This window comes from Pseudorca crassidens, chromosome 1 (genome assembly GCF_039906515.1).
Source record: "Pseudorca crassidens isolate mPseCra1 chromosome 1, mPseCra1.hap1, whole genome shotgun sequence".
Taxonomy (NCBI): Eukaryota; Metazoa; Chordata; class Mammalia; order Artiodactyla; family Delphinidae; genus Pseudorca; species Pseudorca crassidens.
The window spans coordinates 55,241,442-55,268,619 of NC_090296.1; the positions used below are offsets into that span (position 1 = coordinate 55,241,442).

A 27,178-nucleotide genomic window follows, 5' to 3' on the forward strand; every position below is an offset into this window, starting at 1 on the left:
CACAGAGATTTTCAGAAATCAAGGTAGGATCACTGTTTAAGATTTAAAGGTTATTGAGGGGGCTTTCCTGGTGGCACAGTGGTTGAGAGTCCACCTGCCGATGAGGGGGACGGGTTCGTGCCCCAGTCCGGGAAGATCCCACATGCCGCGGAGCAGCTAGGCCCGTGAGCCATGGCCGCTGAGCCTGCGCGTCCGGAGCTGTGCTCCGCAGCGGGAGAGGCCACAACAGTGAGAGGCCCGCGTACCGCAAAAAAAAAAGGGTTATTGAGGTAATCTGGAAAAGTTCGTCCAATTGCTATGCTGTCAGTATGGGGTGACCAGGACTCTAATTCTAGCACTGCTGCGGTAAGGAAACTCCTGAGAGGGCTGCAAAAGCTACTGCATGGAGTCCTAAACTCGCACAAGATAATGGAATAACAAAATATAAGAAATAGTTGGGTAATGGCTGGGTGGAATTTATCCATCTATTAGAGGAAACTGGTGCTGAGTTTTAAACGAAAATCATTAAACGAAAACAGTAATATCAGCTATTGGTCAATCGTCAGAGTCAATGATACAGAAAAGAGCTAAAGGACAAGGAATATTAGAATAAATCTTAGGCATAAGAATAAGTGGGGCTTTGGGACTAGGATTTATATTAATTTAGTTGGGGTTGTGCTCTGTCTCTCCACAACCACCCCAAACCAAAGCCAACCAAGGTAATATCTGTAAATTTTCTGTTGTCTTTTAAATGTATTTCAACGTTTCAAAAACTAGAAAATGGTCTTAAAGTTTTTTTTTTAAATATGATATTAGAGCTTCAGACTACAAATTACAGATCAGAATTCATCTAACATATCAAAAAATAAAGTACATTATTCTCTTCCCCTGGGGAGTTGTCGACAGAGAAGAAGTCAAAGATTCTTGGCTGTAAACTCCACTTTCACCGTAAGAGCTGATGTTTGGAGAGGAAGATCGAGATGCAGAGTCCACAGTCAAGTCAAGCTTAATTGCAGAATCAGGGCTTTCAAGATCAGAAGTACTGCCACTCAGTTTTGCTCTTTTCTTAGCTGCACTATTACGAAGGGACCTAAGAGAGCTCTGCATCTAAAAAAAATTAAAACAATTAACTTTACAAAATAATTATATAAGTAAAAGTTATCCTTAAATTTCAAACTCCAATAACTATACCTAGCTAGCCACTCTTCAATCCAATACTAACAAGATGGATGTTAACATATCTGTACATAGTATAAATACAGATTTCATCACTCAGGTATTTATTTATAAACAACTTCCTAGATTATAAGTTCCTTAAGAGGAAGGATCTCAAGATATTATTCACCATGGTACTTCCAGCACTGGGTACAACGACCAATATATTGTAAAAATTCATTCATAGGTGAATCATTGAATCAGATAGTAGCACAGTTAAAGTCACAGAGGTCCATTTAACCTTAGGTCAATAGTGTGCTGATGTGGCTATTTAGAAGTTCTATGAGAAGGTCAGCAAAAAGTAATCAGCTTTCTAAATTTGAAGTTTACATCAAGCTTGCCAGTGTTAGAGTTCAGAGAATAACAGATCATTGTATGCAACTTCTGAAGACAAGTATCTATAAAAATGCAGAGGAGAAATCTTTATCACATATATATTAAGTTTGGGAATAGAGCCTTGAACAAATTAAGGAACTCAGAAATATACATAAGCTGTGTTTTGCTTATATTTTGATTATAACAATTAATAGTTGATTTGATAGTACAGCCACTTCCCTAGTAAATCCTTGGAAGGTTGAATATCTAAAAACATTAGTATCCACCTATATTTACTAATAATTATAAAAAAGAAATTACCCTTTCAATTACCCACTAAAAGGACTATTTTTAAGTTATCATAAAAGACAATATGTAGGATCAGATGAAATTTATGAGTTACACAGGAAAATGCCTCTTCTGTAAGTTTGTTTCCTGTAAATAAATTCCCTTCATAGTACCACTGGACTATAACTGGAAAAACAAAAGCAAAAAGAAAAAAACAAGAAAAGATTTTACAAGCAATTAGAAGTTGGAATGACTAATTAATTCACTAAGAACCAATTTTGATTCTTTATAAGTTAGTTTTACACATGCTTAATGTTAAAGAAATGCTTTTTAAATGAATATGCATTAATTTTTTTTGAACAAACTATCAGTACATGATGCCTTACGTCTTAAAAACAGGCTAAAATAAGACCACAAAATATCATCACTGGGTGTTTCAGTTTACATATTTAATGTAAAACACTTTTCAACCTGACATCAGGCAAACTGAAATGATAAAAAGGAAGCATCTGTGGAAATACTGCTCTGAATCCAAAGTAACATAGCAGCCACATCCCTTCTCTGGCATAATTAATATGTAGAGTTATCATATTGGCAATACATTTTTATAGTATAAATGGAGTGATCTAGGATTCAAAGATAAAAATACAATATAATGTCAATTTCATAAACTTGCACATATGCACAAGGGACATGCTCAAGAATGTTTACTGCAGCATAGTTTGCAATAGCAAAAGACTAGAAATAAGCCAAAATCAATTATATGAGTACATTATAAATATATCAAAATACTACTATAGCAATATAAAAAGTACATAAAACACAAACTAATGGTAAAAGTGGTGCCTTAGTGAAGAGGAAAGAGAAACTGGATTGGGGAGGGAACTATGTTATGTTTCATTTATTTAAAAAGTAGGAAACAAAAACGACAAATTGTTCATTTGGTAGGGGTTAGTGCATGGGTATATTGCTATATTATCTGTACTTTTAATTTGAAAAGGAATAATATATGCACAGATTACTGGAAGGAAAGACATTAGAGTGACAGTGATAAATTATTCTGGGTAGTGGAATCTGGTGTGATGAATTTTCTTCTTAATACTTCACTATAGTTTCCATGTCTTCTATTGTGAACATAAAATATTTTTACAAATAAGACACCATGTTATGGGATAAAAAGTACTTGATTTTTCCTTAAATAACAACTATTATTTATAGACAATTACAAGCATTTAAAAATTACTGAAAATATTTGGTTCTAACCTCTTCTTGATCCAAATCTTTATCCCTGATATTTAATTCTGAAAGATCAATTGTAAGACTATCTTTTTCACTCTTCCAAATGTCATCTGGCTCTTTCTTTTTGGGTCCCACTGTACTTAAATCAGCTTTATCAGGCAAAAGGCTGATGCCCCGTGGTATGGGAGGTACAGGCTTGGTCCCATTTAAGCCTCGTCGGGAAGATGGTGATCTCACCAAAGCAGGTGTAAGTTGAACTGGAGAAGGTTTCTCTTGAGAATTTTCTCCTGCATGAAAAAGACATATTTTATTCTTTTTTTTTTTCAACTTCAAGTTGAAAAACAGTTATCGATAGCGTTAAAATCACAAGTGTTTAGAATTAGGTGTTTTTAAATTAAAAAGCACATTATATTTTACTAGAAATAAAGATTGCTACTTGAGATAAAAATATCAGTGTCCCCTAAAAAGTATAACAAAAATGGACCACCCAAAATCCTTTCATATCAAATAAAAATATTATATACCAAGTGAATCTTTTTTTTTTTTTCGGCTGTGCCGCATGGCTTGTGACATCTTAATTCCCTGACCAAGGATTGCACCCGCGCCCTTGGCAGTGAAAGCATGGAGTCCTAACCACTGGACCGCCACGGAATTCCGTGAAATTTCTTCATACACATCATCATGATTAATACTTGTAAAGTCCGTAATAAGCTAGAAGGGTTAATTATCTGGCTTGATATAACTATGTAAGCAACACTTGAATGACTACTATGTGCAAAGCAGTAATACTGGGCACTAGGGAGAACAAGTTGAATAATGTCTCAGCTTTCAATACAATATCTGATTTTGGAGGAAAGACAAATACAGAAATAAATTAAAGAAGAGAATGAACACTCAGTGCTAAGAGAAAGTAATAAAATCAGCTGACTATGCAATAAATTGACCTTATGGTTATAAACTGGAACATCTGTGTTGTAGGGTAGTTTAAAGGTGAAATATCTGATCTCAGGGGCTAGGGATAGGAAAGCATTTGGGACATGGGGCTTGCCTTTAAAAGACTTCTTATTTTGAGACTGAATCTGTCTTAAGTAAGCTAACATGCTAATTTTATAATTTTGGACTGGGCTATTGTTAAGAAAAGAATATTTTAGTTAATAACAAGTAGTAGAAAAACCATCAAAATAATTTTAACAGAGAGTAAATAGTCAATAAATGTCAAATAAATACTAGACATTATAGTAAATATATGAATTATATTTTATATTTGTAAAGCTAAAACTTGTTAGTAGGATCTCAGGCTGTTCATGTTCATATACCTTATAAAGCATTATTATTTGTTTAGTTCCGAAAAAGGATTCTGAAGTGCCAATATAAGAAAAAAAAAGAAATGAGAATTTCAATTGAATTTTATATTACACATTTGATCTATTTAACTTTGTTAAATATTTTCTTAAATATTTACTAATTCAGAGAAATAAAACACAATTTACCAGCTTTTAAAGATCTAACAACCCGAACTTCAAAGTAATTATTCGAACATACAAATAAATTTGAACAAAGTATTAATTTTTACCATCATGTATACCTGTAGGGTCAGATGACTTTTGGCTGACAAGCTTTTTCTGTGGACTTGGCTTTGAAACTCCTTCAAAGCTTTTAAGAGGCCAGGAATTTGAGAAATTAACAGAATTATCTTGGGACTTCTTTGGAGATACAGTAAGAGATGTGTGCTTTGGACTAGTTCGAGGTGATGAGAGAGGATAGGATGGAAGAATGAAGCCTCCTGAACTTGGATTTGGACCAGAGTATGATGAAGTCCGTTCTGTCTGACTACCAAATGTTTGCTGTGTCTTACTGCCAAAATTTAGGCTAGCATAAACTGTAATAAAACAAAAGAGAATGTAATTTATTTATACACATCTTCTAAGAGTTTTAAGTTTTTTTGCTTTTCACATTCAGGTTTTTAATCCCATCTGGCATTTATATTTTTGTATGATGTGAGGTAAAGACCTAATTTAACTTTCTGCTATAGAGATAGTCCAGTTTCCCCAGTGCCACTTTTTGAGCCACACATTCTCTTTCATCTATAAATCTCCCATATGTATATTTAGGTCTATTCTTAGGTGCTTCTTATTGGTTGCCTTAGTCTTTTTGTCTGTTCTTGCACTAGCACCACAATGTTTTATTTATCATCACACTAATAGGATGAGTCTCCTTCCATTTTTTTCCCAGTTTTATTGAGAGATGGTTGACATACATTACTGTGTAACTTTCAGGCACACACCATGATGGTTTGATATATATATATATATATATATATACACACACACACACACACATTGTAAAATGATTATCAAAATAGGTTCAGTGAACATCTACCTTCTGACATGGATACAATAAAAAGAAAAGAAAAAAGGAAAAAAAATTTTTCTCTTTATGATGAGAACACTTAGGATTTATTCTCGTAACAACTTTTCTGTATGCCACACAGCAGTGTTAACTATAGTAATCATGTTGTCTCCTTCCATTTTGATCTTCTTTAGAATTATCTAGGCCATTCTTGGTCCTCCATTCTTTCATATGAATTTCAGGATTAGCCTGTCAGGTTCCATAAAAGATCCTGTTGAGATTTTGACAGAAATGACACTGAATCTCCTTGTTTAAAAATATAGGATCTCTTTTAATTTATTCAGGCCTTCTTTCACGTCTCTCAAAAAAGTAATTTGGTTTTCATAATAAATGGTATGCAAATCTTCTGTTAGATTTCCAGATACTTACACATTTTGTTGATACTATAATTTTTCTTAAAAACTACATTTTCTGAATGTTGCTGGTGTCTGGGAGCTTTATTGACCTTTCCTTTCAGGTTTTATATTTGGCAACCTTGCTAAATTATTTATTATTTTAATAGTTTTCTGTATATCCTTTTGGATTTTCTACATAGATAATTAATCCAATAATGGTAATAATGATAATGATGAAGACTATGATGACAATAATGAGAGCTAATATTTATTGAGCTAATGTTTATGTGCCAGATGGTGTTCCAAGTACTTTATATGTATTAACTAATTTAATCCTCACAACAATTTTGTGGGGTTGGTACTATACTTATTTTATAGATAAAAAAATGACACAGTAAATTGCTAAAAATCGCACACTAGGAAATTATAAAGCTGGGATATGAACTCAGGCACTCTGGCTCCCAAGCCTGTGCTTTTAACCACTACATTGTATCATGTTTTATCTGCTTAGAAAGGTATAATCTCCCAAGACTGAACCAGGAAGAAATAGAAAATATGAACAGACCAATTACCAGTACTGAAATTGAATCAGTAATTTTAAAACTCCCGACAAACAAAACTCTGGTACCAGATAGCTTCACAGGTGAGTTCTATCAATTCACCTATCCTCGAACTATTCCACAAAATTACAGAGGAAGGAACACTGCCAAACTCATTCTATGAGGGCAGCATCACACTGATACCAAAACCAGACAAAGATGCCACAAAACAAGAAAATTGCAGGCCAATATCACTGATGAACATAGATATAAAAATCCTCAACAAAACACTAGCAAACGAAGTCCAGCAATACATTAAAAGGATCCTACATCATGATCAAGTGGGATTTATGCCAGGGATGCAAGGATTTTTCAATATCTGCAAATCAATCAATGTGATATGCCACATTAACAAATTGAAGAATAAAAACCTTATGATCATAGCAATAGATGCAGAAACAGCTCTTGATAAAATTCAACATCCACTTATGATAAAAACCTCTCCAGAAAGTGGGCATAGAGGAAACATACCTCAACCTAATGAAGGCCACATATGACAAACCCACAGCTAACATACTCAGTGGTGAAAAGCTGAAAGCATTTCCTAAGATCAGGAACAAGACATGGATGCCCACTCTTGCCACGTTTATTCAACATAGTTTTCAAAGTCCTAGCCACAGAAGTCAGAGAATAAAAAGAAATAAAAAGAATCCAAATTGGAAAGGAAGAAGTAAAACTGTCACTGTTTGCACATGACATGATACTATACACAGAAAATCCTAGAGACACTACCAGAAAACTACTAGTGCTCATCAATGAATTCAGTAAAGTTGCAAGATACAAAATAAACAGAAATCTGTTACATTTCTATACAATAACAACAAACTATCAGGGAATTCCCTGGTGCTCCAGTGGTTAGGACTCTACGCTTTCACCGCCAAGGGCCTGGGTTCAATCCCTGGGCGGGGAAGTAAGATCCCAGGAGCCGTGTGGCACAGCCAAAAAACAAACATGAAAAAACTATCAGAAAAAGAAATTAAGGGGCTTCCCTGGTGGTGCAGTGGGTAGGAGTCCGCCTAGCAAGGTGCAGTGGGTAGGAGTCCGCCTAGCAATGCAGGGGACATAGGTTCGAGCCCTGGTCCGGGAAGATCCCACATGCCGCGGAGCAGCTAAGCCCGTGTGCCACAACTACTGAGCCTGTGCTCTAGAGCCCGCGAGCCACAACTACTGAGCCCGCGTGCCACAACTACTGAAGCCCACGTGCCTGGGGCCCATGCTCCACAACAAGAGAGGCCACCACAACGAGAAGCCCACACACTGCAATGAAGAGTAGCCCCCACTAGCCGTAACTAGAAAAGGCCCACGTGCAGCAATGGAGACCCAATGCAGCCAAAAATAAATAAATGAATAAATAAATTTTAAAAAAAAAGAAAGAGAAATTAAGGAAACAATCCCATTTACCATTGCATCAAAAATAATAAAATACCTAGGAATAAACCTACCTAAGGAGGTAAAAGACCGATACTTGGAAAACGATAAGACACTGATGAAAGAAACTGAAGATGGCACAAACAGATGGAAAGATATACTGTGTTCTTGGATTGAAAGAATCAACATTGTTCAAATGACCATACTACCCAAGGCAATCTACAGATTCAGGGCAATGCCTATCAACATATCAATGGTATTTTTCATAGAACTAGAACAAAAAATTTTTTTAATTTGTATGGAAGCACAAAAGATCCCGAATAGCCAAAACAATTTTGAGAGAGAACAGAGCTGGAGGAATCATACTCCCTGATTTCAGACTATATTACAAAGCTATAGTCATCAAAACAGTATGGTACTGGCACAAAAACAGACACACAGATCAATGGAACAAGATAAAGAGCCCAGAAATAAATTCATGCATTTATGGTCAATTAATCCATGATAAAGGAGGCAAGAATAAACAATGGAGAAAAGACAATCTCTTCAAATAAGCAGTACTAGGAAAACTGGACAGTTACATGCAAAAGAATGAAATTAGAACATTTCTCTAACATCATATACAAAACAGACTCAAAATGGATGAAAGACCTAAATGTAAGACTGGATACTATAAAACTCCTAGAGGAAAATATAGGCAGAACACTCTTTGACACAAATCGCAGTAGCATTTTTTGGATCCAACTCCTAAAGTAAAGGAAATAAAAGCAAAAATAAACAAATGAGACCCAATTAAACTTAAAAGCTTTTATACAGCAAAGGAAACCATCAACAAAACGAAAAGACAACCTACTAAATGGGAACAAATATTTGCAAATGATATGACTGATAAAGGATTAATATCCAAGCGTATAAACAGCTCATACAACTCAACACCAAAAAAACAAACAATCCGATTAAAAAATAGGCAGAAAACCTGAATAGACATTCTTCCAAAAGGGAAATGCAGATGGCCAACAGGCACATGAAAAGATGTTCAACATTGCTAATCATCAGGGAAAGGAAATGCAAATCAAAACCACAAGACAATAGATATCACCTCACACCTGTCAGAATGGCTATCATCGAAAAGAACACAAATAACAAATGTTGGCAAGGATGTGGAGACAGGGGAACCCTCAGACAGTGTTGGTAGGAATGTAAATTGGTGCAGCCACCGTGGAAAACAGTAGAGAGGTTTCTCAAAAAATTACAAATAGAACTACAATATGACCCAACAATTCCACTCCTGGGTATATATCCGAAAAAACCCCAAAAACTCTAATTTGAAAAGAAACATGCACCCCAATGTTCACAGCAACATTATTTACAATAGCCGAGATATGGAAGCAACTGAAGTGTCCATCAACAGATGAATGGATAAAGATGTGGTATATATCTACAATGGAATACTACTCAACCACAAAACAGAATAAAATTCTGCCATTTGTAGCAACATGGATGGACTTGGAGGCTATTATGCTAAGTGAAATAAGTCAGACAGAGAAAGATAAATACTGTGTGATATCACTTACATTTGAATCTAAAAAATACAACAAACTAATGAAGGTAACAATAAAGAAGCAGACTCACAGATATAGAGAATAAACTAATGGTCATCAGTGGGGAGAGGGATGGGAGAGGAGGGGCAATATAAGCATAGGGGGTTAAGAGATACAAACTATTATGTATAAAATAAGCTACAAGGATATATTGTACAATGCAAGGAATATAGTTAATATTTTATAGCTATAAATGGAATATAACCTTTAAAAATTGTGAACCAGTATATTGTACACCTGTTTCTTACTTAATATTGTATTGGGTTGGCCAAAAAGTTTGTTTGGTTAATGAACATGCTGTTCAATAAAGTTCTTGGTGAAAACGAAAAATGTGTCTTTTATTTTTACTTAAAACCGAATGAACTTTTTTGGCCAACCTAATAAATCAACTATACTTCAATTTTAAAAGTCTATTTGTAATCTTTTAGGGGTTCCCTCAAATTTTCCTTAAATTTTTTTGAAGACTTTCTAAGACAACAGACCTAGCTTATGTATATAAGAAATAAAACATTTTTCTGAAGACTTAAATGACTATGTATATCATGTATCATTTACTTTTAATTCATATCTGACATGCTTAGGACCTCTACTTCTACCTAAATCTTATTGGAGACTTAAGTGGTCACAAATTGACATACACAACCTACTAGTAAGTTAAACCTTGACCTTAGAAAAACATGATATTCCTTTAGTAGCTGCTCTAACAGGTATTCTGAGAGGTTATAAAAACCAGAGCTACTATGAAGATCTGATTAAACACTGAGAGTGGAGGTAGTCTACAAAAGTAATGTAATCATTCAGGGATATCCAAAACAGGAAGAGGCTAAGCAACACAGAGAAGCCTCTCTGTTTCTACTAATCACCAGTCACAAAGGTATCTCGTCAAGATTTGGGAAAAAAACCTATATCATTAAGAAAGATAAACTATTTTATTGGGAATAACACCATAAAGAAAAACTTTAGGGAGTCATGTGGCCCTTTGGAGTGGGTGGAGGAAAGGATGGCTAAAGCGTAAGTGCTATACTATTAACTAAACCTTCACTAATTTCTAATGAGCATTATTTTTTCATCAACAAATAAAGACAGAAGTACAACCCTATCACTCAAAAAATTTTAGTAAAGAATATACAACAAAATCAAAATATCTCTAGAAATATTTGATTTGATTCTACTACTAAATAATAATTGATACAGCTATTAATTAGCATATAAATTGAAGAAACATCTTCATAACCAAAATTCATATGACTGACAACCAGCCTCAAACCCTCCCTTTTGTTCTATATCTTATAAATATGTAAGATACCTGAAATGATAGCTAGTCAGGAAGTTATGGTTCCTAACAGGAGATATAATAGATTATTTAAAACTGTTATGGAAAATAACTGTCTTCTGCTAACACAGTAATCCTTAATGGATATTTAGGATATTATCCTAAATGGATAATTTTATTTTCAATTACTTGGTATTAAAATACTCATCTCTACCATGAGTTTCTAAGCTCTCTAATTTTAATTAGTCATATAAATATATATATATCAAGATTACTAAATCTAACATCTTAAGATAACAGTTATAAAAAATTTGATTAAAAATTTTTTAAAAAATACAACATCCTTTTCTTTTCTGTAATGAGTATAATTACCCAAAATAACACATAAGGTAGATTTGGAAACCCCACATAATAATTATAAATCATCTGTATCCAAATAAAGTTGGAATTTAAACCTTTATCTTGATGACTGTTAGTTGTCCCCAGGTACTGTAAGTCAGAATCCACACTGTCAGTTTTACCACATATCTGTGAAAATCCAAGTTGTCCACGTTTCCCAGAAAGATTTGTCTGATGAGTTCCAGTGGTGCCTTTGGAAGGAAGGAAGAGAAAAACATAAAATCAAAAGTTAACTTTATTTCATGAACACATCTAATTTCACAAATGTTGGTATCATTTGTGTGGGAATAAATACAGGAGTATATATACACTGAGCCAGGCAGGCAAGAAAGGGATAAAGCTTTTGCTATTGGCAGATCTGATTAGTGACAGGGGTTAAATGACAGAAGACAGACTGGTAAAGTACAGAGAAAAGAAAAATATATTGAAAAATATGTACAAGGGCAGTTTCTTCCTACATGCTCCCTTCTCTCACCATGGAAGGTTTCTCCAGACCTGGCTTTCCTTCTTCCCAGTATTTGTAAGTACATTTACACTCTACCCAAAAAGGTCTACTGCAGGACTCTTCTTTCTTTCCTAACATGTAACACAGCATTTGCACAGCTTCGAAGCTTATCCAGGCATATTTCCCAGATCCCTTTCCCCTTCCTGTGGCTGGTTAAGGTTATTCCTGGGCAGGGGAATAAGTCTGAAGAAAAGAAGGTGATATTGACCTCTTTGGTATTTAGTTTATTCATCTATAAAATCCTTTGTATGTATTTCTAAAATTCTGATTTTTATAACTCTTCCTCTACGATTTCAAGCCCCTTTACCCTTCATGTACTGGACATCTTCTAAGTTAATTCTTACCTCCACGCTTCGGTTATACTTTCTCCTGAAATCTTGCCTCACTGCCAATCACAAACACTTCCCTTCTTTAAAATTCAGCTCAAGTCCAACCTCTTTCCTGGAGTTGTTGTAAACCACTTCCATACCTATGATCTTTTCCTTTCTTGAATCCCTATAGTACTTATAATTCATATCATTCAATCTATCATTAAATTACATGTTGTCTCAGTTATTTAAAATCTGTAAAATTAGGTAAGAACTTCCAGATGGTACAAAAAAACAGGAGCCTTATAAAAATCCCAAGTAATGGTACAAGCATAACGATATATTCTTGCTTTTTTTTGTCTATTAAATAAACATTCAACTATACAATCATTATAACACTTCATTCTTGTATGAAAATATTATGGAATTTTACTGCATAAAGGTCTATAAATTCTCCTAGGGTAACAATGTTTTCTAAATATTGTGTCTGAACTCATAGCAAACAAATTTCAATAACTGATACCATTTGGATCTTAAATAAAAAACAAAGTCAATCTTTATCTTATACTCCATTTTCCCTTCCTAACTGGTTTCGTTCTGTCAACACATTACCATTTTTCTAATTACCTGGGTTCTAAGTCTTGAAATTTTTATTCCTCTTCTTTTTTATTTTATTTTTTTTGCGGTACGCGGGCCTCTCACTGCTGTGGCCCCTCTCTTTGCGGAGCACAGGCTCCGGACGCGCAGGCTCAGCGGCCATGGCTCACGGGCCCAGCCACTCCGCGGCATGTGGGATCTTCCCGGATCGGGGCACGAACCCGTGTCCGCTGCATCGGCAGGCAGACTCTCAACCACTGCGCCACCAGGGAAGCCCTTCCCTTCTTTATTTTATTTTATTTTATTTTTTGCGGTACGTGGGCCTCTCACTGTTGTGGCCTCTCTCGTGGCGGAGCACAGGCTCCGGACGCGCAGGCTCAGCGGCCATGGCTCACGGGCCCAGCCGCTCCGCAGCATGTGGGACCAGGGCACGAACCCGTGTCCCCTGCATCGGCAGGTGGACTCTCAACCACTGCGCCACCAGGGAAGCCCCGGCCCTTCTTTATTTTTTATATCCAGTCATATTTTCCTGATTATTCATTTCTATTCAATTTGTAAACAACCTTGTAACCCTAGCTTCTATTTTCCTTAACAGAAAAAATCTCTATTAGCTCCCTATAGCTTATAAGCACAAGCTCTAATTTTTGAATCTAGCACACAAGGGTTCCCCACATCCCAATTTATCTTTGACCATCTAAAATGAATCTTGCCTTTACACAGTTGCCAGAACATCTCAAGCCCATTGCTAATGTGAGCCTTTGCTCTCTTCATACCTCCCCTCTAACATCTTATATCATATATATCCCAAAAAGATGCAGTTCAAGTACTATCTCCTCTTTAATGCCTTTTCTATCTGATAAGGCCCATGATAGTGACCATGTTCTCTGAACTACATAATATTTACTTTCTGTAACACTTACTTAGGCAATTAAACACCTTTCCAGTTGCTCTGGCCAAAAAACCTTAGAGCACTCTTGACTTCCCTCTCACACTCCTACACACCCCATCAGCAAATCATTATCAACTGTACCCTTGACATATATTCAGGATCCAATCACTTTTCACTACATTTACTGCTACACTGGTCGAAATCTCCATCAACTCTAGCCTGGATTACAACAGACTCCCTGTTTTCTCCCTTGCCTCCTTTAATCTATTTCAAATGTAACATCCAAAACAAGTCTGGAAAACAAGGCAACTGATGTTACTTCTTTCACCAAAAATATTCCTCACTCAGAGTAAAAGCCAAAGTTCATTCGAAAGCCCATTAGGCCTTAAAATAAGAACCCCTATTATCTCTTCAAGTTAATTTTCTACTTCTCTTCCCCTTAATGCTTTTCATTCCAGACTTACTAGCTTCTTTGATCTTTTTCAAAAGTGTCCCATACTCTGCACTGTTCCCTCTTCCAGGAATTATTTGCTGTTCTCTCTTGATATCTATGTGGTTGCTTCAAATATTCCCTCCTGAATATGGCCTTCTTTTATCACTTTATTTAAAGTAGCCCCTCCTCTATATTCCTCTTTTTGAAAGCTTTTTTTTTTTCCATAGCATTTATCACCATCTAACCTACTGTTTTGCATTTATTTAATGTTTGCTTTGTCCCAACTAGAATGAAAGACCCATTAGGCAGAAAATTTTCCCTCTTTTGTTGACTGCTATATCCCTATTACCTAGAAAAGTACCCGCACATATGGGCTTCCCTGGTGGCGCAGTGGTTGAGAGTCCGCCTGCCGATGCAGCGGATATGGGTTCGTGCCCCAGTCCGGGAAGATCCCACATGCCGCGGAGCGGCTGGGCCCATGAGCCATGGCCGCTGAGCCTGCGCATCTGGAGCCTGTGCTCCGCAACGGGAGAGGCCACAACAGTGAGAGGCTCGCATACAGGGAAAAAAAACAAAAGTACCTGCACATAGGATATACTCAGTAAATACGGGTTGTTGATTAAGCAAATATTGCCTTACATTACTACTTAAACGATTTCAGTGAGAAACACTCCCAGGGTCTTATGAGACAATTATGTCAAACTGTCCATTCTTATCAGATCTTTAACAAATATTTATTGAATCTGAACTGTCTACTAGATTATAAGTTCTATGAGCTCTTAAAAGAACCATGAAGTTTAGAGGAATCTTTAACTTGGTTCAAAATTTCCATTACCTGCAACTTTCACTTACCAGTAGCACATGTAGGAAGAGAATCTGAGTTAAATTCCCAACTCTTCTGAAATAAGTTTCTTGATACTCTTTTTCTGCTAAAACATAAACCATCATTGACTGGCATTCCTTGAGAGGGCTTTAATTTTGGAGATGGAATGAAATCATTGGCTGAAAACTATAAGAACAGAATAATAAATTAGCAAATGTGGGTTAAGTCTACTTGGCAATAAATATGACACAATTTAGACCTAATTATGAAATTCAGATTAAAAGAAAAAAATTAAATTTATCAAATATACAATGATACAAATAAATGTCCATATACAGTATGGTACACTAGCAGTATTTTTTCATGCCATGATAGAAATGCTAATTTTTTTCCTCTTTCTTATACCTCACCCCAAACCTTTTCTGTACCTTACCTTCCTAGAGTACACACATGGCAGCTAGGAAGGAAAGAAAGCAAATGACAAAAACAGTGAAATGACAACTTGAATAGAGAAAAGGACATTTCTGATTCAGCAGCATGGCCAGTCACACTATGCTATCTTTGAGCATTGGACAATAAATGCTAATTGAAGATCACTGAACCTGTAAGCATCCCATTTTACTATTCTTAGTGAGACAAATTTACTATCCATAATTAGCAGCCCAAATGTAAATGTAACCTATGTCACGGTTCCCTTAGGAGATTTCTGTATGATAGGTCTTTCAGTCAAAACCAAGTACATAATACTTTATATACGTCTAGTACTGTATAGTTCCCAATTCCTTTTCCACATACCCACTTTGATCCTTAGGCTACAAAAGTGCCAGGATAGAATTTTGAATTTCTACCTAATCATAGTTAAAGAACTAAGTGAAAGCATGATTCAAGTGTTCAGAATTCTTCACCAACGACAGCCTCAATTGCTCTGGATCATTTCACATTGACCATAGCTATAGAACATTTTAAAAATTGAGTGAACACACAAGAAATTATACTTACTGTCCATATATTTATTTGGCGCTTACAGACACAATCAAATCTACACAGGCAGTGAACTATAAGTCTTCTCAGGTATCCTCTACAAACTTTGTCAAGTGTCAAATGGCAATGAAATACAATAAAATTAAAGATACATCTATTTGAAAACCTCTTAGCCACTTGACCATTACAAGATTAAGACTATAAACTACTAAATATACCTCAAGTAACTTCTTATTCCTCATCAAATTTTGTGAAAAACCTGTTAACTCCTTCAAAAATTAATCCCAAAACACCAGTGAGAAATAATGAATGCCTCAGCTGAAAAAGGCCTGACTTTACTTTCTCAAAATCCAATGTTATAATTTCTGTGACTGATTATATAGAAGGCAGTATGAAAAGGAAACAATGGAATAAAAATGAAACCAATTACAGTCAACTTTTGATTAGATACATTAAAAGAAGGTATACTAACCCAGTTAAAATCATGAGTAATCCAGAAATAATTCTCCAGTATGGAATACACTTACATTAGAATTACTCCATAATTAATTTCTGCTTAGAGAATAGAACATGAATATGTATGACAGCGAATACAACAGCTAGTGGTAGTGGTGGTGGGGTGGAGATAATGGGGGCAGTGGTAGCAGTGGAGAATGTGTCTGTGAATCTGGCATTTTCAAGAATCTAGAAGTCAGGAATTACATTTTGCTGTAGAAAAATCTGCAAATATTTGAAAGCAGACTGTAGACACACCAATTATTATTAACATGAGAGGTCTCTTTTGGTCTCTCTTAAAAGCAGTCAAATGATTTTCATCAGGATAAGCTTTGATGGGACTAAACAAAAAAATAAAGGGAAAGGGAAATGAGTTAGCATAAAAGAGAAAAGTACACATATTTTGAAAATGTTGTGAGCTAAATTTACAAAATACGAAGCAGTCTGTTTAGAGCACTTTATGACTCAGGAAAATGGAACTGAGTTTTAAGTCTTTGAAGTTAATATCTTAAAATTTAATTCACTTAATTCCTTACAGTAAATGAAACTGTTATAAAAGGCAAGTTTCACATTTAATATTAACAATGATTTGAAATTCACAGCCTTATCTACTATTTTAATCTTGCTGTTTATTATCTCTTAACCTTTACACTTGATTGCTTATATATTTTTCATAAAAACATTTCTTTGACCTAACACATCTTAGTTCAGCTTTTGGCAAGGTATGTTAAGGACATCACAAAAATAGTTGTTTTTTTCTTTCTTTTTTGGCTGTATGTGGGCTTTTAGTTCCCTGACCAGGGAAAGAACCCATGCCCCCTGCATTGGGAACACAGAGTCTTAACCACTAGACTGCCAGGGAAGTTCCATTACAAAAATAGTTTTAATTCCACTTTGGTATAGTTAGTAGCAAATTATCAGGAAAAGACTTTTTAATAGCTAATTCTCTCAGAAACCACCTACACTCCTGCCTTTATTGAGCTTGTACTAAATTTATCCTAACCTCTGGCCTCCAGGTTTGGACCTGTTCATATTCTACCAGTTCTTTCTGGTTTTCCCTGGACTCCAACCTTGTCCCTTAATGGTGGCCATTAAAAAAGTTTATTCCAATTACCTTCCAATTACCTCCAAAGTCACCTTCTGAAACATCTTTGTGTGTTTTTTCAAATCATTTTCTATGCAACCTTTAAGAAAACAGAGTTGTGATACCATATATAACAAGTTTTATACCCCAGTTTTGCACTTAACATTATAATGAAATATTATTATAAACATTATATTTCCCATGTTATTAAAACCTCTCATAAGTGCTACAAACTTTCATTACAAAAAGTAGTAACTACTTATAGTAAAAAAAAAAAAAAGATAAAAAGTCAAATTCTTCTTTGGCACCCTTTTCACTAGAATCATGTGGATAAACTCTGTTAACAGTTCTTTCTCAATATATGTACATTTTTCAACAAGCAATTTTAAAAAGAAACAAAAGTAGATCATATACTACTCTGGCACATAGTTATTACTCAGCATATTGTAGACATCCTTCCATGTTAATCCGTACAAATCTTCTTACTCTTTTTAACTGTTGCCCAGTATTCCACATTATGGTTGGACTCATAGTTCCCAACTGATGGACATTTTCCTTGTCACAACTTTTTACTATTACAATCTTGTAGTGAACATGATTATGCACATATCCTTGTGCATTATATGCTCTACAGAAATATAATATATATAAAGAGAAATATATAGTTCTACAGAAATACTAAAAATGGAATTGCTAGGTCTAAGGACATAAGCTATGCTTAAAGGCTGCATAATATTCCATTGACTAGATATGCCATTCTCCTATTATTGAACATTTGGGTTGCTTCCAAATTTTTTTTGTATATTGATAAGGAATTTCAATGAGGGAAATGGTACATACCTAGCATACGGTACCAGTGCTGATGGAAGGAGACTAGCAGACCTTAGAAAGATTGTTGCCTAGTAAGTATTTTTTAAAAACAACTAAAATGGTTTCTTTGAAATCCTTAGTCTTCCTACATAAGAAAAGAATACCCAGACTGAACTCTTTGTAGGTATCAGCTAACCAGTTTACCCACAAAATGTGCAAACAAGACTTAACTATGTCTAGTCTGTAATAATTTTTTTCTCTTTTCTCACTCCTGGTTTTTCCTTGATTTAGCCTATTAGCTGACTCTCTCTCATGTAAGAAAACAAATTGCAAAATAACAAACCAAATGCTTCTGACTGCTCTTTGATGTCTATTTCTGGAGGTGTCAGTAATATACTGCCCTTCTGGGTCCTAACTTGAGAATCAAACACATGGCCTCAAAGCGTACCTTTTCTGAGACTTGGACCGTTGAGTCCTCAGTGAATCTTTCCTCACGTAACTCACTGAGCAATAGGGCTCTTGCAGTGGATCTGATTCTTGATAAAGTCTGTTTCTGGTTCTGATTTTGACTGGGCACATGGACAACAGTTTCCACACAGATGGCATCAATGGTGGAAATGGGTTTTGATTTAATGGTCTATCAGGTGATTTCTGCTGGATAGCAGTCTGCTTGTCAGGTGGCAGCTGACAGGGAATCTGGAATCTCGTTTCCTTATTGGTATGTTGTTTTTGCTTGCTTTGTAAATGTATGGATTTGAGCTCCTGTACTCCAATAACCAGAGTCCTCTTCCTCCATCCAAAATTAAGGTTTTCTTCATGTTTACTTATTATGGGCCCAATACCTGACAATATCTGTAAAAATCAAATTCTTATACCAAAAATAAAGAAAACAAAATCCTTAACATTCAATGGTCAGCTTTCTTCGATTTTGCTAAATAAATAACTGCAAGTTAACATTATTTTAGAATTCTAAAGCTAAAGAAAGGACAGTAAAGAAACGTAATTATAAATTAGAAAAACTTAGGAAAATGGTGGCTTCCAAAAGCCAAACAGCACAATATTTAATAGTTTTCCAAACCTTAAGCAAGTTTAGCCTTTTAAAAACTAAGAAAATTTAATGCCATTATTGTAAAGGATATGGACACTGGGGAAAAAAAAAAGTCTCACCAAATTCCTGGGAACCACAATTCTCAATCTAATAGTTATCTATTGCTGTGTAATGAGTTATCCCAAAATACAGTAGCTTAAAACAACAAACATAATTGTCTCTCTTTCTATGGATCAGACATTTGGAAGCAACTTATTAACTGGATGGTTTAGATATCTCTGAGGCTGCAATCAAGATGTTGGCTAGGCTGCTGTCAACTGAAGGCCTGACTGAGACTGAAGGATCACTGAAGTTCATTCAGGTGGCTACTGGTAGGAGGCCTCAGTTCCTTGCCATCTGGGCCTCTCCAAAGGGCTGCTCACAACATAGCAGCTGAGTTCCTCCAGAGCAAGTGATCAGAGAAAGAGAGCACCCAAGATGGAAGCTAAAATGCCTTTTTATGACCTAATTTATGAAGTCACACACCACCATTTCGACTTTATTTGTTAGAAGTGAGTCAGTTAGTCCAGACACATTCAGGGAGAGGGGAACTGGACTCCAGTTCTTCAGGTGAAGAATTTCAAAGTATTTGTGGAAATATATTTAAAACCAACACACTCAACAATGATGCTTCCTTGATGAACCTACTGAATCTGATTATATTTTTGTTTCTTCAGCTGCTCAATATTCTTAATAGATTGGCACCTGCTTCTACCTTAAATTCTATTGATTTATCATAATTAGATCCTCTAAGTTATGTAGAAAGTAAAAAAATTTTCCATTTTATGAATATGAAATTTTTTGAGCAAATTGGTATATCTCGTTTCGCTCTACACAATATTAATCGATCAGGATAATAACTGGAACAAACTCTTGTTCCAATTGGCTTATAAAAATCATTATTATTAGGTTAAGTGCTTATATCACATTAAACTAAGTAAAACCCAAAAAGAGAATTTAAGATTTTTTAAGATTTAAATGTACTGGTTCTTTAAGGAAAAAAATGGTCTTGCCAAAAGTTATACATTCAAGGGAAAACACAGACTAGCTGTGGGTTTAATTAATGACCGTGGTTACTAGGTTAAAGAACAAGGAAAAAAAAAGTTCTTAATCTTAAAAGTTTTAATACACTGCATATACTTGTATAGAAAAAATTCACATAAAAATTCTATTTAAGATGGCTCTTTGGACAAATCAGACTCATTTGAAAACAGCTTTTTGTCTTTGCCCAGATTTTATCACCATGTAAAAATAATATTAGGGGGCTTCCCTGGTGGTCCAGTGATTAAGAATCCGTCTTGCAATGCAGGGGATGCCAGCTCGATCCCTGGTCAGGAAACTAAGATCCCACATGCCACAGGGCAACTACTGAGCCCATGCCACTAGAGAGAAGTCCATGCGCCAGAATGAAAGATCCCGTGCACCCCAATGAAAGATCCCACGTCCCGCAACTAAGACCTCATGCAGCCAAATAAAATAAAATAAAATAAATAAATAATATCAGTAAGATATAATTGTTTGTGCAAACTTGAACTCATCCTCTCAGGAAACGCCTAATTAACTTAAATTTCTTAAATTTCCTCTACTGGTTTCACTGGTTGGATACATTAACATCACTCATTTTCAAAATATAAAATCATGTGTTCAATTAAATTTTATAATAGATAATATCTTTATTAAAAGGCATCAATTCTTATAATGCCATAAATCTTATAATGCTTAATACATTAGCTTACATTATAATTTCTAGACTCAGTTAAGATTTTAGAATAATACAAAACTGGGGAAAAAAACAAAAAACTGGGTCTTCCCTGGTGGCGCAGTGGTTGAGAGTCCACCTGCCGATGCAGGGGACACGGGTTCATGCCCCGGTCTGGGAAGATCCCGCATGCCGCGGAGCGGCTGGGCCCGTGAGCCATGGCTGCTGAGCCTGCGCGTCCGGAGCCTGTGCTCCGCAACGGGAGAGGCCACAACAGTGAGAGGCCCGCGTATCGCAAAAAAAAAACCCCCAAAAAACTGAATTAATGAAAAATCTTTAAAACCTAATTTCTAATTAAGATAAAAATGCAAATCACTGATCACAATACTTTTAAAAAAATTTTATTGAAGTATAGTTGTTTACAATGTTATGTTAATTTCTGCTGTATAGCAAAGTGACTCAGTTACACATATATATATTCTTTTCCATTATCATTTACCACAGGATATTAAATATAGTTCCCCATGTTAAATTTACCCTTGTCTGTTATACATTACAGGATAACCATCAAATAAACAGGTTAAAGTATATATAAATGCCTTTGGATGATGACAAATGCATGTTTATTTTTGCCACTTAAATCATTATGAAAAGGATATATATACTCATGGAGAGAATAAAAAGACAGTTCTTGGTTACATGACGTTTAGTTTTTTGTCTGTGAGGAAACAAAAGTTGGTGTCTTTGGGTAAGGTTATATTTAATATATATAGCTGATGCTGCCTTAGGTTAAAAAGTTACAGGGCAATAAAAATATGTATACAAGGGGGCTTCCCTGGTGGCGCAGTGGTTGAGAGTCCGCCTGCCGATGCAGGGGACACGGGTTCGTGCCCCGGTCCGGGAGGATCCCACGTGCAGCGGAGCGGCTGGGCCCGTGAGCCATGGCCGATGAGCCTGTGCGTCCGGAGCCTGTGCTCCACAACGGAGAGGCCACAACAGTGAGAGGCCCGCGTACAGCAAAAAAAAAAAAAAAAAAAAAAAATGTATACAAGGAAATGGGTATGTTTCGTCCATTTATCAAGGGAATTGTTATAGCGTTTTTTTAGATGGTAAAATCAATATAATACATACGTTGTCTTATTTAATATGTTTTTTAAGGTTTATTTTTATTTTTATTTACTATATTATTTATTTATTTATTTTTGTGGTACACGGACCTCTCACTGTTGTGGCCTCTCCCGTTGCGGAGCACAGGCTCCGGATGCGCAGGCTCAGCGGCCATGGCTCACGGGCCCAGCCGCTCCACGGCATGTGAGATCTTCCCGGACCGGGGCACGAACCCATGTCCCCTGCATCAGCAGGCGGACTCTCAACCACTGCGCCACCAGGGAAGCCCTAAGGTTTATTTTTAAAAACTGATTTTTAAATTATTTTTAAGTTTTTAAATAGATTGTTTACTCTGAGAATAGATATGCTTTGGGGTTACTCATGATTTTGACAAGCATTAAAAATAAAAGTTTTTTTTGGAATTCCCTGGTGGTCCAGTGGTTAGGACTTGGCACTTGCACTGCCCTGGCTGGAGGTTCAATTCCTGGTAGGGAAACTAAGATCCTGCAAACCACGCAGCTTGGCCAAAAACAAATAAATAATTAATTTTAAAAAATTAAAAGTTTTTCAAATACTTCAGATATCTCAATAAAATTTTAAAAAGAAAATTAATGACTATTTATTGGAAACAATCCAACATCTACATTGATATTAAATACGCTTTCAGGATTGTTTATGATTTTGACATGTTTTAAAACTAAGGGTTTTTCTCTTTCAGATATTCCAATTATATATATATATTTTTTTTGGCTGCATTGCGTCTTCCATTGCTGTGCACGGGCTTTCTCTAGTTGCGGCGAGCAGGGGCTACTCTTCGTTGCAGTGCATGGGCTTCTCATTGTGGTGGCTTCTCTTGCTGCGGAGCACAGGCTCTAGGCACACGGGCTTCAGTAGTTGTGGCACATGGGCTCAGTAGTTGTGGTTCATGGGCTCTAGAGCACAGGTTCAGTAGTTGTGGCTCACGGGCTTAGCTGCTCCACAGCATGTGGGATTTTCCCGGACCAGGGCTTGAACCTGTGTCCCCTGCATTGGCAGGCAGATTCTTAACCACTGTGCCACCAGGGAAGCCCTCCAATCATATTTTTAAAAGAAAATTAAAGACTACTTACTGGAAACGATGTACTATCCAAGGAAAATTTCAATTTTTAGGATTAAGTTCACACCAAATACATTAGTGCAACTTAATAATTTGCGATTTTCTATTATGTTTAAATTTGTCACATTAAGTATTCTAAATCTTTCCCACATTCTTCAAATCCCTGATCCTCTATTTTCCATTCTCAGCTTGCCTCTTAGTGTACCAGAATATGGAAGCCTAATATTAGAGCCCTGCCCTCAAAATGTGAATCACAAATCAGCAGCAGCAGCAACACCTAGAAGCTTACTAGACATGTAGTCTCAGAACCCCTCCCAAACTGAACCAGAATCTGTATTTTAACAAGATACTGAGGTAATTCATATGCACATTAAAATTCGATAAGCACTATTCCAGAGCTCATGTCTTCCTCTCGACTTCAAAAAAAATTTTGCTGTCTCAAAATTTTTCTGAATCCTAAGTCATCTTCCTTTTATTTTTCCTCCAGTTCTAGAAGAAAAGACTTCTGCCTCTATTCCAAAGCTAACCTCTCTATATACCTGTGTTCTTGACTCACTCAGTATTTAGGGACATTAATTCCTTGCCTTTCTCTCTCAAATTTGATTCTCAAATATGATTACAGGGATCAAATCATATGTTCCTTGCAAATCTAAAATCTACCACAGTACAAGACAGAGTAGGCAAGTTGAAGTCACTGGTGGCTTCTTTCTCTGCTTCTTTCAAATCGGGTGATTCCTATTTAAAAATAAAACATAGTAATAACTCATCCCACTACATCCTGCCATACCTTGCTTGGTCTTTTCTTTCACCCTCAAACACTTAGATTCTATTTTCTCACTTAACAGATATTTGTTGATACTGATTGTAGGCACAGCACTATGTTAGTACTGCTATATAAACAAACAAACAAAAACAGTCCCTATCAGCACAGTGCTTTACCATCATGGAGAAGAAAGAAGACATGGCTCACGTGCTAAATACCAACAGAGGAAAAAAATGCTAGGCAGTGCTTTAAAGAGTAATCTATAAGCTCGAACTTGGCTTCACACATAGTGGATGATCAATAAGATGTTTAGTAAATGCTTACTGCCTGTATTTCCTTATCAATTCATCTCATAAACTTATAAATTTGGTCTGTCTAAAACCACTTTCGTCCATGTCCCAATTACCTTCCAATAACCAAATCTTCTACCTTGAAAAAGCTACAGACCTAGTAACTGCATACACATAAAGCACGTATGCTCCTTACTTTTCAGTCTAGGTTACTGTAACTCTTAATATGTTGTAGAGAAATCTGTTAGGAAAAATATAGCTAACACGGCAGCCAGCTAGTGATGCCTGATTACTGGACCCCACTAAACCATTAAAAGTCATAAAAGCACAGAAAGAGATGCAAAGTTTCTGATAACCAGAATACCACAGGAATCTGGTTATCAGTCTATATGTCAGGGCACAAAAATAATCAACTAAATGGTGGAAATAAAAACAGAATTAAAAAGCCTAAATATTCAAAAGTAAGAGAACAGCTAAACAGACTTATATTATATGATCTAATATTAAACAGCCAATAAAGATCCTATTACAAATTATTTATTTTCAAGAAAAAAACGTTCATAGTAAAGTTAGTGAAAGGGGGAGATGTTTGTGTATGGAAAAAATAATCTACATTTGTATAAATAAATTGAAATGATACTTGAAGAACAGGCAATAAAATATTCACAGGAGGCCTCAGTAGTGAGATTGCTGAAAATTTTAAATTTCTTCTTTGTGCCTTTTTATATTTTCCAAATTTTCTATAATAAGCACTATAATTTTTTACAATCAGAAGGATTATTAAGAGGAAATTAAGAAAGATAAAATTATGAGAAAAGTACCTTCAAAAATTATTTTATAAGTAGCAGGCTGAATCTATAAGAACAAATCATGCTTTTTCAGATTTAATTCTCCTCAATCTCTCCTGCATTTAACAGTACTGATGTACTTCATGAAACACTTTCTTTACTTCACTTCTAAAACCTTTGTTCTTTCTTGGTTCTCTTCCAACTCTTAGGCACTCTTTCTCTTTGCCTTGTATGGTTCTATCTCCTACTGCTATTCCTGAAATGGGCCTGTAGGCTAAAATTGAGTCTTAAGCACTCTGCTCTTACTCTAAATGCCCTTCATTGGAGAGCCCCTCCAATCTCACAGTTTCAACAATTACTTCTCAATATGGGACTTCCAAGTTCTACATCTCTAGTTCTTTCCTTGTCTCTTGAATAGTGGTCTTCAACAAACTAAGCTGAATGTTCTATCTTCCTCTACCTAAAGCTCATTTTCCCCCAAATTAACTTCCACTTTTTTGGGTCTTGCTATTCATGGATTTATTATGCATTTTGTTACCTCATTCAAATTTGAGTTTTCTCTCTTTACCTTCCTCTCCTCCTCTATATTTTAGAGCAGTTTTAGGTTCACAGCAAAATTGAAAGTACAGAGGGTTCCCATATATCCCCTACTCACACCCACACATATAGCAGATACCCACCCTCCACTAACACCATCCCTACCAGGGTGGTACATTTGTTACAAATGATGAACCTACACTGACACATCATTATCATCTAAAACCCATAGATTTATATTAGGGTTTACTTTTGGTGTTGTACATTCTATGGGTTTGGAGAAATATATCCATGACCAGTATCCATCATTGTAGTATCATACAAAATAATTTCACTGTCCTAAAAATTCTCTGTGCTCTATTCATCTGCTTGAAAATATAGTATTTATTAATTTTTAAAAAATATATGTACTTTAAAAAACTGCACACATAAAAATATTTAATCCATGTCCTCCATTAAGATAATTTCCAATGTAGTTCTTCTACTTTCTGATCCAGAAAGTACAGTCAGCCCTCCAAATTGGTGGGTTCTACATCCACAGATTCAACCAACAGTGGATGGGAAATGTTTTTTAAAAAAAAAAAAATTCCAGAAAGTTCCAAAAAGCAAAATTTGAATTTTCCATTCCTTGGCAATACATAGCATTTACAACTATTTATATAGCACTTACACTGTATTAGATACTATAAGTAATCTTGAAATAATTTAAAGCATACAGGAGGAGGTTATATACAACTAAAATATACCATTTTATATAAGGGACTTGAGCATCTGCGGATTTTGGTATGCTTGGGTGTCCTGACACCAATCTCCCTCAGATACTGAAGGACAACTGTATAACTTAATTTCTGGGATAAGTTTTAATTTCACCATAACTTCTTTCAAAAGCAATATATACTGGGCTTCCCTGGTGGCGCAGTGGTTAGGAGTCCGCCTGCCGATGCAGGGGACACGGGTTCGTGCCCCAGTCCAGGAAGATCCCACATGCCACAGAGCGGCTGGGCCCGTGAGCCACGGCCGCTGGGCCTGCGCGTCCGGAGCCTGTGCCTGTGCTCCGCAATGGGAGAGGCCACAACAGTGAGAGGCCCGCGTACCGCAAAAAAAAAAAAAAAAAAAAGCAATATATATCTACACTAGAATTTCAGAAATGTGTTAATTTTTAGATTCTTGGTGCTTTAGCCAGCATTAGAATCTTAATACATTAACTTTTTCTTTTTTTAGGCCACACCACGCAGCTTCTGGGATCTTTTTTTTTTAATTTATTTTTGGCTGTGTTGGGTCTTCGTTGCTGTGAATGGGCTTTCTCTAGTTGCAGCGAGCAGGGGCTACTCTTTGTTGCGGTGTGTGGGCTACTCACTGTGGTGGCTTCTCTTTTCGTGGACCACAGGCTCTAGGCATGTGGGCTTCAGTAGTTGTGGCACGCAGGCTCAGTAGTTGTGGCTTGTGGGCTCTAGAGTGCAGGCTCAGTAGTTGTGGCGCACAGGCTTAGTTGCTCCGCGGCATGTGGGATCTTCCCCAACCAGGGGAAGTCCTGGTTGAACCTGTGTCCCCTGCATTGGCAGATGGACTTTCAACCACTACACCACCAGGGAAGTCCCAGCTTGTGGGATCTTAGTTCCCCAACCAGGGATTGAACCCGAGCCACGGCAATGAAAGCACCAAGTCCTAACTACTGGACTGCCAGAGAACTCCCTACACTAACATTTTAGATTTGACACATAACAAGCAGTGTTAAAATAAATGCTTACAGAAAATCATTCATTGCCCGGTAGTTATATGAGAAATACATGAGAAAAACCATATGACTAAATTATGTAAATACGGAAAAATTATTTAAAATAAAAATGAAAAATTTTAGAATTAAAA

At 36.1% G+C, this 27,178-nt stretch overlaps 1 protein-coding gene across 3 annotated transcripts in view; it reads right to left on the reverse strand.

The window, feature by feature from the left end:
- Positions 1–27,178, reverse strand: part of TOGARAM1 (TOG array regulator of axonemal microtubules 1) — an 81,189-nt gene that overhangs the window by 49,399 nt on the left and 4,612 nt on the right. For 2 of the 3 annotated variants that reach the window (XM_067737056.1, XM_067737063.1), the window contains exons 2-6: positions 14,605–14,761; positions 11,077–11,211; positions 4,610–4,915; positions 3,061–3,323; positions 854–1,086 (exon numbers count right to left, since the gene is read on the reverse strand). In XM_067737056.1, the coding sequence (XP_067593157.1) occupies positions 854–1,086; positions 3,061–3,323; positions 4,610–4,915; positions 11,077–11,211; positions 14,605–14,761 (1,094 nt within the window). The remainder of the gene's footprint in view (positions 1–853; positions 1,087–3,060; positions 3,324–4,609; positions 4,916–11,076; positions 11,212–14,604; positions 14,762–27,178) is intronic. The other variant, XM_067737061.1, reaches the window with a different exon arrangement.